The sequence below is a fragment of the Oxyura jamaicensis genome, chromosome 1 (genome assembly GCF_011077185.1).
Source record: "Oxyura jamaicensis isolate SHBP4307 breed ruddy duck chromosome 1, BPBGC_Ojam_1.0, whole genome shotgun sequence".
NCBI lineage: Eukaryota > Metazoa > Chordata > Aves > Anseriformes > Anatidae > Oxyura > Oxyura jamaicensis.
Genome location: NC_048893.1, coordinates 41,640,339 through 41,655,156, shown reverse-complemented (window position 1 = coordinate 41,655,156; position 14,818 = coordinate 41,640,339). Strand labels below are relative to the sequence as shown.

Below are 14,818 nucleotides of genomic sequence, written 5' to 3'. Positions count from 1 at the left end.
GAGAAACTCAGCCTCAGTCTCTGAAGAAGACACTGAGAAAATGCTGAGAAGAGATGCTGTCTCTTTCAGACACAGAAGGCTGTGTCATAAATCCAAAATGTCTAGGAAAATAATACATTTTGGATGAGATCTAGAGGTTATGACCTTTTCCTCTTCTTACACTAAGTGACTAAATAATGTTTTGGTGGGAAGAAGCTGGTTTTGAGTTACTTTAACCATCTGCTAGAGGAAAAAAAAAAAAAAAAAAAAGATTTTTATGGGTCCCATCTCAATCAGGCCTTTGAAGTTACCATGATGACTGAATGGGGGAGTTGCAGGCCAGCAACCCATTTTAGGAATAGGTAAGAAAATTAATTTTGTCAGATGGGGATTGAAAATCATAAACCTGTTGAACAGGAAGATATATTAAAAGGTTCAGAAGCGCACATCTCTGTATTCACGATATTGAAGTTAAAGCTTCTGGAGTTACCTTACTGTTACATTAGTGGTTGCCACAGATTAATGTTGTGTCAGATTAATTGTCTCAGCTAAGTCACCCTTCTTTTAAACTGACAGGATGAAGCAATTCAATTTCTTTGTGAACTTGTGCTAAGGAACAATAAGAGGCCACCAGAGGAGTCACTTGATGACTTGGGATGAAGTCTGATCAGTGAAGCTGTAGCCTGAGGAGTTACCTATAGAAGTAACTCTACGTAGCAAACACAGGTCTAATAATAAACACAGGGGGGGAAAAAACAGTAGTGGAAGTGTTTATTAGAACACTGAACTATTAGAAAAAGTGATTTCTGAGCAAGAAAACTGCTTTTGGTTTCTGCTGTATTCAGGGAAAAAAAGTTATTATGAATATTCTTACAGTTATCATGAATATTCTTATAATTATTAAAGATATTCCTGTAAATAAGCATCACTATACTATCAGCCACTTTTTTTCTTTTAAAGAAAACCACTTGGTTCCCCTTTTAATGGCTTCCTGAAGAGGCGAAAGAACGACATTCTTATTTCTGTCACTGATATAGGTGCGTTACTTACGTTACTACATTGCTAAGACTTGTCATGATGTGAGTGCGCAGTTATGTCATATGCTCTGCAGGCTCACAAAAATAGAGCCTGTAGGCACCATGACCAGCAGGGCATACTCATGCATGCCCAAAATCCAAGCCAAGCCAATTGTTTGGCAAAACTGAGATTTTAGTATTTTTAAACTTGCAGTTTGAGAAAGGACACTTTCATATACCACGATGAGTATCTAAACAGGAAAGTCACACGCCTTCCAGTAGCATAAAGACAGAAATCTAAGTGTCAAGACTATCAATAACCCTTCAGTGTATGTATATTTGCATTGTGAGAAGCTAGACTTGGATGTCTTTCATTTCTCTTTGTCCAAATCGTCCTCCTGCAGCCCTGGAAGTACGTTTCTCAGTTGTGATATGTTCAGAATGCAGCTCCCAGGGAACATCTTGCGTGCATTTCAGAGTGACAGGTCATTCCCTTCCCCCAAGTATTTAAATTGTGCATTTCACTGGAATGCTCCTCGACTCAAACCACACAGAACAGTGGAAAAGAAACACATTGCCAGTTTACCAGAGATTGGTAAAAGCAGTCGTAAGATTATGTGGCATTTTTTACATTAGAATAAAGCTAAGGTACTTGTTCTCAACAGCATGTGGCCAAAATGGACAATTGTCACAGCAGTGTCTAATAAGAGGTCTGCACTTACATTTGTGCAGAATTGCCAGGACTGCGGGGACCACAAAGAAATAGAGTGCCTATATTTCTGTTAAACAAAATACAGTTCAATCTTGATATTTTTCATGGAGTGACTAGGCAAAACTTAAATACAACTGAAGGTAAGAATGGTCTTCTAAAGTCTATTTTATAAATAAGCATATTTCCCCATTTCTAAAGGGCATGGTGCTACTTCTTACTAACCAAAACAACTATTTTTAGCTTAACCCATGCACTATTGAAATTGTCAGTAGAGTGCATGCCAGTTTAACAGATGGGTACAAGTAGAAGAATGTCAGAGAATCTGTATGTGAATCAAGTTTAAATGTTAGCTTGCATTGCCATCCAAGAATGTTAAGATGGCAATCTGTGTAAAGCTTACCGAAGATGCTGGGAGAATACACCATTGCAAATCTGATTCAGAACTGCACAGCCTATAAATATGTGCCTGGGTTGCTATGGTAGTTTTAGTTCTGGTTTTGGTGACTCAGGATTATGCAGCATTAAAAACTAAACCACCTTGAAATGTGGCATTTCTGTATAAGAACCTTAGTCTGAACTGAAAGAAACCAAAGAATGAGAAGTCTACCTCTTACATAATTTACTTCAAACTTTGATAGCACTTTGTGCATAGTCTTCCTACCTCTTTTTTTCTGGATAAAGAATGTATGAGAGTTTTCACTGTTACTTGTGTGGGTTTGTCACACAATCAGAGAAGAGAATACAACATATTTATAGAAATGAATATGACTGTCAAAAAATATGAAAGAAATGCCTTGTTCTTATGATAAGTATCTCTATTATGGCCTTTTCATGATGAAAAGGGATTTTATATTTTCTTATTCCATTTGTCATTTTAAAATCTCTGATTCTTTATACAAAATTGGAAGAATTATCAGGAAGTCTTATGTCAATATATACAGTATTTGTCACTGTCCCTTCAAATTATCCATTTTCCCAGAGCTGGAATTGATGAAATTAACTTTGATATATTAGTTTTCTTCATTGGGGAGAGAAAAACATTAGGACAAAATTTTTAGAAGCCACAATGTGTCTGTTGCTGTTTGAGATGAAAGACAATTCAACAATTATCCTGAGGAGGTCAGAAGAAAAAATCTACATCCCAGAAGCTGACTATTTCAGGTAGTGCAAAAACTTTGTCTGTGTACTTCTGTTGCACGGAACACCACAGGAATTAGCTTTGAACAATGCAATGTAACGCTTTTAAGAGAAAATGGAAAACAGGAAAACACACTGATAAAAATCCAAGTGTTAAATCACTTTGTTGATCATTTGAAGCCTGTCATTAAACTAACTGCAAATATATATGTGCGTAGATGTCATCTCTGCAAGTATTTACACAGTTATCTCAAGAGAAAGGTATATCCTGTAAATTCAGTGTTACTATTCATATGTGGAAAATTATACATTCAATCACTTTTAGTGCTATGTATATACATACAAAGGATTTTACAGAAAATAGTCTGCTAGAGATATATCAAAGCAGCTTGGTAAAACTAAGTCTACTTAGTGTGCCCTTATGTTGGACACAGTTCATGTGCCTAAAATGGTAAGTGACTCTTGTAAGCATACTGATATTATTGGAAACACACACATACAGTGATCTAATGCAATTTTGTGACATTGTTTTGTAATCAAACCAACCAGTAATGCCTGTTTCAGGAAAAACTTTATACTCACTTTTAATATGGTCTTCAAAGTGAGCCTTAATATACAGGGTTTGGGCCACACCTCTATAGATGAATTTCACCACATTTCTGCAGAAAATATTACTGGCACTTGTATATATTTATCTCAGCTGTATACATTCATCTTAATTAGTACTGAATTAGAAGCTGCAGAGTCTCATCTTCTCTCAGGTACTCTGATTTTACACTGATAACAAATGGCATCAAACTGGTATGATTGAGTATGGCCCAGTAGGCCTTTGCTACTGAAATTATAAGCTTCTATGGAATTATAAGCTTATATGAAAAACGAAAGATACGGAAGAAAATTAAAAACAAGAGTTAAGAATTATTATTATTACCCTTATCATTCTTGCTCTGAAGTGTGGCTTAATTTTGTTGAATACAGAAAATGGGGACTACTGCAGACATGAATGACTGTACATTAGTGACAGCTATACTTCTTTGCTTAAGAAAGATCATATGCTTTGCTAAATCACATTCAAGGACCAGTTAAAATAATTTACTGTAGAGCACACAGGTATCTGGGAAAGGCATATATACCCCATACACACAGAATATCTGAATTTAAACCGGCTGCACAGATGAATCATACATTGCTTGTGGAGTGTGTAAAAAGCTTCAAACATGACATAACTCCCAAATAATGAGGTACAACCGAAAAAGAAAGGAAAATGAAAAAGTCAAGAAAAAATGAACTCAAGAATGTAGAACATACCAATAGCTGCAGCGTAAGGAAAGATATTTGTCAGAGTTCTCTGTGAAGCTGGAGATGAATTAGTGAAAAATGCCCTGGAGAAAGGAATCAAGAGGAAGTTATTACACATGGACTTTAAAAGCAGGCTGTATGTTACTTAAGAACAGAAAGGGACATGCTTTCTGAGCTGAAGAACCTCTGCATTTCTCTAGTAAGCCAAGGACAATGAGCTTAAGGAGATGAAGGAGGAACCATGACCAGAAGGAAAAAGCAGAGCTGGAGGCACAAAGTCATGGAGTGGGGAGTGAAGCCCTGATGGAAACCTAAAAAAAATGCTCCCTACCAATGAAATTCCTGAGAAGGCATTTCTAGTAAGTACATATCAATTTGCCTAGAATTACTTTGCTGCCAGTAAAGCACTTGATTCTTGAGTTAAATCCTTGCTGAAATCAGTGTAGTACATTCTTCAGGTATGTGGTTTTTCTGAAGAGCCAAATTTTCAGAAAGTCGAATGAGAGAGGGAAAGAGAATTCTGCAGGGCGCTGGGGAGGGTACACCCAAAACACTGGAGACACCTGGGGACAGAGGACATTCATTCCCACGTTACCTATTCCTGGGAAGGTACATTCCTTACAGAATGTCATTGGATTAAAAGTCTGTCCCCAGGGAAGGATGCCCAAGAGGACAAGACCACGGCATGCAGTTGGATGCCGCATAGATCCTCTCCTTTGCCACGAGTCAGGAGTTGCAGCCAAGCTGCAGGCTGGTAACCGTGCATGTTGGGCACCAATTACCCGTGTGAGTAAAAAACCCTACCAAGACAACTTCTGAAGTGGCTTATGCACAATGAGGTCCAGGAACCTAAACTGTATCTCTGAGTATACACATGGGTCATCAGTGGGAATGTATTAATTAGATGCCAAGTCATTGTTCATCCACCTATTTAGACTGCAATACTTTCTTAGGCAAATCTCTTGTCTTGCCTACAAGGTACCGTCTTTCAAACACCCACAGCTGTGTTGCTCCTGCACATTTCTGGTGGGTTGCATGTCGCACACTGCTGTGTGGGAAAATGTGAGGGATAGCGCGCAAATAGTTGCAGCTGAGAACGTGCTGTGAAGAGCACTAGTGAGAACACACTGCTAAGGGTACGTAACCTTCTGACCACCACTTCTTGTGAAGTGACACTGACATTCTCATGGATAAAAACGGAAATAAGAAGGCAGAGCAGGCTGTGAGGCTGCCCACTGTAACGAAAGGAGACATTATAATTAAGAACAAACCATGCAAAATTGCAAGAGCATGAGGTTTGGTGACCCTCTCAAACTATACTTTGTTTCCTGTAATTACTTGAAATTATTATTATTATTATTTTTTTTCCCCAGTAAGCCTAAAACCACATTTTATCCCCAGAGATGCCCCAATTTAAACGGAAACGTGTGTTGTTTACGGTAAGGAAAACACGCTGTGCACGGGGAAGGGAACCAACTGCACGGAACGGCTCGCTTCCTGGAAGCAGTGTGTCTTGAGGAAGTACATTTTAGGGTCTGCACCTTCAAAGGGTGTGTGTGTGTTGTAACTCTTGTAACACCAAGCGGGAGAGAGGGGGGCACTAGGCCCTTCCCCCCCACAGCCCTGCCCTGAAGCCCCCACCCCCGGCCGTGACGCCGCTGGCCGCGCCCCCCGCGCTCCCCTCCCCTTCTCCTTCTCTCCCCCACGCCGCCCCTCCCCTCCCCGGCGCTGAAATCTCGCGGGATTATGCTAAGGAGGCCGGCGGCGCCGCCCCGCCCCTCCCCTCCGGCTCCCTCCCGCTCCGCGCCCTCCGGCTGGGTGGGTGCGAGAGCGAGCGAGGGCGAGCGCGGGCCGCGGTGCGCTGTGGGATCGTGGCGGTATAAAGCCTATCCGCCGCGCCGCGACCGCCAAGGGGGCCCGGCGGGAGCGGGGCATGAAGATGGCGGACGCCAAGCAGAAGCGGAACGAGCAGCTCAAGCGCTGGATCGGCTCCGAGACCGACCTGGAGCCGCCCGTGGTGAAGCGCAAGAAGACCAAGGTGAAGTTCGACGACGGCGCCGTCTTCCTGGCCGCCTGCTCCAGCGGCGACACGGAGGAGGTGCTGCGGCTGCTGGAGCGCGGCGCCGACATCAACTACGCCAATGTGGACGGGCTCACCGCGCTCCACCAGGTCCGTGCGGGCACGGCGGGGGGGGACAGGGGCAGGGCCCTCCCGAGGCCGGGCCCCCCGCTGGCAAACAGCGGACGGGGCAGGTGCCCCCCGGGGGGCCGCAGCGCCGGGGCGGCCTCCCCCGAGGGGGTCTCACCCCCTCCCTATGGGGCCGGGGTCCCGGGGGCGGCTTCCTGAGGGGGGAGGGAGGCAGCGCTTGGCGCCCGGCGGAGCGGTAACGGGAGGGTGTCTGCCCGTAGCCATGGCTCCTGCCGCAGTGTGGGAGCGAGCTGGGAGCGGAGCGGGGCTCCGGGGCTGCTCGGCCCGTTCGCTGAGAGCAGCCCGAAGGAATCCGGATGGCTTTGTTCTGCCGTGGGGCTGCGGCGGGGGGGGGGTGGTGCGGGGGGGGCGCTGCCCGGAGGGAACTCGCGCTCGGGGCAGGGGGGGAATGGAAGGGAAAGTGGCTGTGAAGTTTCCTCAAAATGGATGCTTTGTGCATGTTGAAGTTCATAGCAGTCTGATTGGAATCTCAAAACGTTAGCCAAATAAGGAAAGGCTGTGGCAATCCGGAGATAATGCGGGTTTGCCTGAATAGTTTTTCTTTCTCTAGAAGGCCGAGAGCTTCGACGCGGTATTGCGTTCACTGGATGCCCAGAAAGCAAAAAAACAAAACAAAAAAAAACAACCAACACAGTCTTTGACAGGCTGGTTTCTTGTTCATGAGTTTAGAAGTTCTTCCCTTTTTCAAGGAAGAAGAGAAGGGTTGAGGTGTAGGTTGATCAAGCAGAAATCTTCCCCAAACGGTTAGGTGAGAATACTGTTATGTCGTGCTCCTCTCAAAAATGAGGTGGTGAATTCAGTGCATGTTATCCACCCCGTACACACTTTTCGAGGATGTGAATTTCTACAAGCGTTCGCTGCCCCACGGTAATGAAGTAATAAATAACTGAACCAAATTCTGAACATAAGATGTAAATTTCTGCTACTTTCTGCCCTGTTTCCTGTATGTAAGTCATCTCTCATTTGGCTGTGGGAAGGGTTGGTTTACTTTCAGTTGTGAACTGAACTGGAAGGATGACTGCGTGTTGTGGTTAACTCTGTCACAACGTTACTGCAGCAGGCTTACCTGACTCCAGGCTACCCTGTCGCTTCATAGCGTGTTTGTTTTTTTTTTTTTTTCTTATTCTTTTCTAATCAAGTTATGATTGCTTTGTGCATGGGGGGAGCCCTATATTAGAAGTCATTCCTTAACTGGTTAGGTCGTTGGGTCTGCGAGTTACTGTGGGCCGGTGATTGGTAGGGAAGGATGACGTTTGGTTTAACTCCCTTAGAATGAGATGAATGGTGCTGTTTCTCTCCATGGCGTCTATATAGTGTTTTCAAAATGTATGACACTGAGGGCAGCAAAGCTTGCAGCAAAATTACTCAGGAGTTATTCTGCCCTTCTTTATACCTGTAGTCAGTTTGCAGTTTGGAAGGGCGAAGTCTAAGAGAACGGAGGTAAAGATTTACATCACTGTTAAAACTCTCGCTCACTCTCCTGCTCTTAGTGATACCAAAGAGCCTTTTCTGGTCTTATGATATTAAAAGCAAATAAGAAGATCAGTTGTGAAACGATAATCCTCTTGAGGCGGTCCAGGCATCTTATGTTTTTTTTTTTTAAAAAAAAAGGTGTGGAGTGGGGCAGACAACAAATCCTTGGCTGCAACCATTTTGTTATGGTTTCTCTTTATTATCATCAATATGTTTTCTCTAGTATGCCATATAAAAGGTGCAAATCATGTGTTATGCAGTCTATAGCATTGATTCATTTAATCAGATTTGGCTGCAGAATGCAACAAAGCTTTATCTGTTCCCAAAGGAAACTCTTCAGCAACTAGTCAGTCAGAACTGTCAGGAAGTGACAAATGTCAATAATGTTGAAGTCTGTGTTTAAGACTGCTGTGGCTGCTGTTGCATTGTTGTTGGTTTTTTTGTTTGTCAGATTCCATGTAGGTTTTACTGCTTCACAGGAATAAACTTGTCCACAAGACAAAGTGACTCTACCATGTTTGGGTAGGTTTTTGTCTTGTGTCTGACTTTCTTCTGCAATTATTAAGAACAAACACGTGTCTGACAGTATATGAAATGTTTAATTCTCTTCCGATTTGGCCTTTGTTTTTTCCCCAGTTATATATAACAGTTATAGGAAAAGGCCTAAGCTGTGTGGTTTTTGTTATTTTTTCCCACACCCAGGGTAGTTGGAAATGCTGAGGGGGAAGTACTATTAATCCTGAAATTCTGGTGAGCTTCAGATCTTGTCTTTAATGGAGCATCAAGCTTTGTTACTAAAGTAATTAGCTAAACTTCCCATTTCAGTGGGATAAGATGTCATTACCTTGAGAAAGCTCAGTGTAGAACTATTTTTCTTACCGCATATGGGAGGCGGGGGAGGGGGGAATTAGTTGGCTTGGTTTTGCTCAGAGGAGGAAGAGGGAGAGCATATGCAGACATCTCATTCATCTCTTATCAATGCCAGTGAGTGATTTCATTTTATTTCACTGCAGACTTGAGTGCATTATAGCTGAGGGCATATCAATTAAATTGCTTTGAATTAAAAGTCTTGAAGAACTACAAAAAAACTGTTGTTAGATGGTGATTTTTATTCCTGTGCGTCATGTTGGATTTGGGCAGTTTTCTTCCTTTAAGAACTTGTTTCAGCATACATCCAGATAAGGCCTTCAGCAAAAAAGACAAAATTGGATATGCAATTTATCCATCTATGGGAGGATGTACATAGTGTAGCATATTGCAGCAGGATATTTTTATGCATCCTGTTGCAGTATCTTAAGTTATATACATATTATGTGTGTGAGACCAGGAAACCTTCATCAATTTATAAGGTCTAACTTGAAATCAGAAGTCTGTTCGATTAACTTGGAGGCTAAGTTGATAATGTTGTTAAATAGTGCATTCCCAGACAGCTGTCACGCAGGCTGAGATGCAGCGTACAGATAGTGCAGCTTGTCTTATCTGCAGTAACAATTGGAGTGGAGAAAAACAGGGCCCAGAGGTGAGCTGTGGCCTCCCAGATTAACGGCTGCTGCAGAGAGGGGAAAAGTGGCATATTCTGAAATAAGAAAAGACCGTGCATTTTTCAGTAAAACCATCTGGGGCATACTTATCAAAATGGGGATTCAATTCTGTCCTGTTTAAAGTGGAGCACCTATCCTTCCTGGGGGTTTGCGTTCTCTCCTGCTCTCTTCCCTTGCCCTCTGTGCAAGGGGACACGTTTGGCTTGCTCTGACTGGGACTTGCTGCTGAGCGACTGCAAGTGGCTGGCCTAAAAGCTGTACGGAGCTTTGTACAGGAAAGAGGAGCCCACCCTTTCTGGGCAGCAGCGTGGGAAGGCTGCGTGTGCTGGGGAGGAGCTGGGATGTGCCTGGGTTCCTGGAAGGCCGCGCTTCCTGCACGTGCTGCTCCCTGGGGAGCGCGGGCCTGCTCTGCGGAGTGAGTACCTGTGTGCTCCTGATAAAGGAGGCGTCTGGGATTGGGCCGTGACAACTTGGGCGGTTTTCTTCTCTGTTGCCCTCTTCCTTTGAGGCTTCTGAGATCTAGGAGGTGATAAATTGCTGTTTGCACTCCTTCCGTCTGTGCAGCGGAGGTGGGTTCTGCAGCCTCGTGCCACTGCAGTGTGTGGAAGATGTCTCACTGGCCTGGTCAGTGCCCTGCCTGAGGGGCATGAGCAGTGTAGTCTCGGCTGTTGGTGTGTAGGGGTCATTGTGTTCTCCAGGTGTTGTCACTGCTGAAGGCTGAACAGAAGGCTGAACAGAGAAGTTTCTAACACCTAACGAAGAGTGTGTGGTCCTTTTGGTTCAGGACAAGTAGATTTTAAGCAAAGTCTCCCACAGGCTGTTCAATTTTTCTGTTGCAAATTTCAGTGGTTTTTCTGTAACTCTTCAAGTGCTAAGTGTATGTATAAAGTTGACTGCTCAACCTGCTTTATAATTTTTCAACAGTTTAGAGGTCTGGTAGTATGCAGTGTTAATAGGAACTCCTATTGATGCCACTGCTGTAGTTCTCTGCATTGGTCCATCAGTAGTAGTTAAGATGCTGAGAAACTATTTACTGTTACCACCGACCTAGTATGTCCTGTGAGTCCTGGCTTGCATTTTATTTTGTGAGTAAGAAGTACCTTCCTTGTGGGGAGCTTCCTGGTAGTTAATATGAAAAATTCTGTCAGGACTCCTGGCGGTATCATCACAGTACCTGACGTGGTAAACGGTATCATTACGGTAGGCATCAATGTCATCTTTGTTATGACATCCTTTCAAACAGGAGGTAAAAAAAGGACATAAATTTGACCAGCACTGGATCCCTCTGCCTTAGGTCTAGATGGAGGGCATTAAGGCTGCACAGTCAGAATCCTTTTTGACAAATGATAACACAGGTCATGTATTTGAGCTGGGGCCACAGCATGCAGAGCACGTCAAGTCATAAGAGCAAAGAACAGGTTGCTGCAGTCTTAAATCTCCAGGGTGTTTGCATCATAGCAGCAGCACCCATCATCCAAGGGTAAGGAAGGTATAGAAATAGCTCAAAGCTATCTCAGTAACCTCCCAGCTATGACTTCTGCACTGCTTCTTTTGGGGAGTGGAAATACTGCTGTGTATGGTAAACCTGTTCATTTTTTTGAGGTTATCAAGTAGGAGAACTTCCTTTAGCACAGAAAGGCTTTGTGCATAGCGATGAACCTGATGTCTAAACCTCCCTCTGGAGGGGGAGCAGCTTCCCACCCACGTAGCCCCCAAAATCATCTTGTAGATGATACACGAGTGAGAATTTTGGAATCATTTGTTAAGCTTGTATTATGTTATCCTGACTTGTTTAATTCTCTAGCTCTACAACAAAGCATAGCAAAAATGAGTCCTGAAATAAGTGTAATTTTGACTTCACTCAGTGATTAGACTACAGAGGCATATTTGTTTTAAATCCCCTTTGTAATTGGAGTCAGTTCTTGTGTGGGCCATAGATCTGGCTCTCCATAGTTACAGTAGCTAGGTTCAGATTCTACAATATGTACTTGTTAGCTTTCTAATGATCATGTCATCTAAGAATTTTTTTTACCCCTTGAAATGGAGGCAAGAGGAGAGAAAAGATGTGATTCTTCATAATACACTTCAAGTATAATGCAAATTTTAAATGCTGCTTTCAGAGTAGTTGTTGCTTCTGTAATACCAAGCAGAAAATTGGTGGCAATCGTCTTGCCTTTTTAGGTTTGTTATCTCCAAGTGTCTCTTGGTCTCTTCAAGCTCTGTCAAGTCTAAACCCAGGGTTTTTGTTTCTGGTTTTGTAACAGTTTTAATCACTATGGATATTATGCATAAATAGAAAATTCAAATGAACTCTAGCGCATAGTAATGAAGTGTTTAAAGCAAATTTCCTTGTTTGACATTTATTGAGTCATGTACGAAGGGTTCTGTGTTCAGTGTAAGGATACATTCAGATGATAAGGCTCTAGTGTTTGCTGACACTGATGCTCAGGAACAACTTCTGCTGGTCTCTAGCTGTGAATTTCACTGTGGCATTAATAGTGCTTTTACACTAAAGCTTTATCCATGGTTTTGTATGCGTTCTGGCACATGCTTGGTATCTTAGAACATTCCTTTCATGATAAATCATCAAAAGCAGCTTTTAAGAGTAGATAATAAGTGCAATTATAAGTGTGAATAAAACTGTGAGCATGCTTGGTTTGAGGCCTTTTTGATCTTGGCATCATAGTAGCAAGCTTCTCGATTACCACTTTGTTACTGCTTACCAAATTACTAATTTTCAATTTATTAGCTAGATCTGAGGCTAGGAGACAGAACTGGCCAGTATAGATTATTAGCAGCTCCTCACTTGTAAGTCTTAAGTCATATCTCTGTATTCCAGGCTTAAGGGTACATGCTAAACTTAAGTTGGAACAGATGGCTTGACAGGCTCTTGGCCTGTTCTGTACTTGTTTATGCCTTTATGCATGCTTGCACTTGCTCTCTCTCATCTTTCTTGGGCTAGTAAGATACTGCAATCCTTTCAGAAATTGAGCCCTACAAATTTCTTGCTTCCTTCTGTTTAAGCTTGACTCTTGAGGCTGGGCTCACAGGGTATGTTATTGAAGAACACGTGTGTGCTTGAATTCATCCAAAAATTCAAATAGGTTAGATTCACAAATGTGGTAGCTATGGGCAACTATAGCATGAGTACATACTTCTGGGACTTAGAATCATAGAATCATAGAATATTCTGAGTTGGAAGGGACCCTTAAGGATCATCAAGTCCAACTCTTGACACCGCACAGGTCTACCCAAAAGTTCAGACCATGTGACTAAGTGCACAGTCCAATCTCTTCTTAAATACTAAATACTTAAAGACTTGTTGCAACCAAGAAATTGTGAACTCTACCTCATTACTGCCATACTACCAAAGCGTACTATATGCCACGTAGGAAATGCAGCATATGAGAACATTTACCTAACAAATACTGTATCAGTTCCTAACCATATATCTACCTCTATTGATCTGGATGACCACAGGAGTGTAAACTGGGATGCAGCTGCAAGGCTATGGAGCTGCTGGTGAGCTGGGCAGCTCCTGATGCTGCTGGGTGGGTGGAGACATTCCAAGCTGCTTTACTTTCCTATATGCATTCCTGAAATGACAGTCAATGGAAAGCATGGCATAAGAGTGGCGGCATTCCTCAGCTGTTTCCTTTCTAGTAGCTTCAAGAGGATAAGTATAGAATAAGAAGACAAAAGATGATCAGGGTACTTGGTAGGGGGAAGTATTTGGGGAGTTTTTTTTAAGCTTTGTTTTGACAAGACCCGGTACCCAGCTTCTGTTGTTTTCTTCTAGAGCACTGATTTGGCCACTGTACTTATCCTGCAAACATTGTTTTCATGAATCAGGAGTCAAAGATTCAATTAACAGTGCGATGAAGTTTTTGAACAAGACCGTTTCCTTTTTATGTATGAACGGTGTTAGCATTTATCCCATTAACATCCACTGATCTAGTGGAAGGTGACCCTGCCCATGGCATGGGTTTGGAACTGAGTGACCTTCAAGGTCCCTTCCAATCCAAGCCATTCTGTGATATGATTCTGTGAGTATATTTTTTTAGGGTAATGGCTTTCAAAGGTCTCCTACTATAAATGAAAATTGAAGTTGGCTTTAGGAAGATGGTGAAACACCCCCTTGGGGGGGGGGGGGAACAAAACAAAACCTTTACCAGCCAGTACAGCCTTATTTTGGACCCAAGTGTGGAAATAGCAATAGGTCTGCCCTCAAGGTTGCAAGTAAGTGATTCTGGTATAACTGTAACTTCACGTGAACACTAACTTTACACTTTGTCTAAAACCAGCATAAAACCATCTATTATGATACCAAAATATCTGTAAGCAATGGTTGTTAGAAACAGTTCCAGCTTCACAACTTTCTGTCAAGTGCCAAGTTTCATGGATTATTTTTTCTTAAAATCAGTCTGAAATACACCTTTATTTTTGGTATTTTATTTATTTTTGGTATATATATGGTTGTAATGCATGGTCTTGAGTGCAAACTGTGGCAGTTTGCTTTGATGTGATCAGTTAGCCGGTGAGGAGTAGGTACAACACAAGTTTTAATTCTGGAGTGTTTGCTTTTGCTGTTGTTGTTTTACTGTCCTGATAGTGATTCTGGAAGAGTAACCCAAGCATCTTCTGTACATACTTGAGTATTTGATGTTCCATGTACATCAGGAAACTGCATACAAGTTCTAGCCTTGTGGCTCTGAAATGCTTGTGTGACTTATTTACCTCTTATTTTTCTGGATTCCTATAAAAAAAGTGGCTAAGATAAACTAGCAACACAAACTGTTCATTAACAGATTTTGCTTCAAACTTATGGGAAGGAATTGCTGTAACATTTTTTTCTTAGAACTTGATACTTGAATTGAGTACCTTTCTAAGACAAAACAAATGTCTTCATCTGGCAACAAAGGTAAACTCTGACTGTTCATGTACACTGCTGTACGTGTGGTCAGTGCTACCTTCTGAAATACTTGAAGTGGATGAAGCCTATGCTGACAAGCTGCATTCCTCTGTCAAATCTGGGATCCTTGTGGGCCCCTTTGGAAACCAAAATACCAAGTAGGACTTCTGGCTCTGAAACATTTGGCTTAATGTCCTGAAACTTGCTACTGCATTCTTGGTTTAAAACCTATACTTCCATTGTTGAAGTAGGAAAAATTGTTATTCTTAGTTACAGAGGATATCAGGCTGAGTTTTATTAAAAGCTTTATGTTTATAAACTTACGCAATTATGCTTGAATTAGTAGAGTTAATTACCTGAGTTACCTTGATGAAATCAGGGAGAGTTTTTAAAAGTACCTGTCCGTTCTCTCATCCAAATCCCAGAACTGAAACAACCCAAAGCTATTGGTAGCATCTTCTCAACTGGTCTGCATTTTGACTGACTTCCTGTAATGGTTCTGTAAACTATAAGTAACCCTGATTATTGCAGGTATAGCAG

At 42.3% G+C, this 14,818-nt stretch overlaps 1 protein-coding gene across 10 annotated transcripts in view; it reads left to right on the top strand.

The window, feature by feature from the left end:
• The first annotated feature begins 5,928 nt into the window (after positions 1–5,928).
• The window catches only part of PPP1R12A (protein phosphatase 1 regulatory subunit 12A), a 126,094-nt gene continuing 117,204 nt past the window's right edge, over positions 5,929–14,818 (top strand). For 4 of the 10 annotated variants that reach the window (XM_035334899.1, XM_035334836.1, XM_035334888.1 and 1 more), the window contains exon 1: positions 5,931–6,313. In XM_035334899.1, coding sequence (XP_035190790.1) covers positions 6,077–6,313 — 237 coding nt within the window. In that variant the 5' untranslated portion in view covers positions 5,931–6,076. Of the gene's footprint in view, positions 6,314–14,818 lie in introns of all 10 variants that reach the window. The other 6 variants (XM_035334824.1, XM_035334842.1, XM_035334851.1 and 3 more) reach the window with 3 other exon arrangements.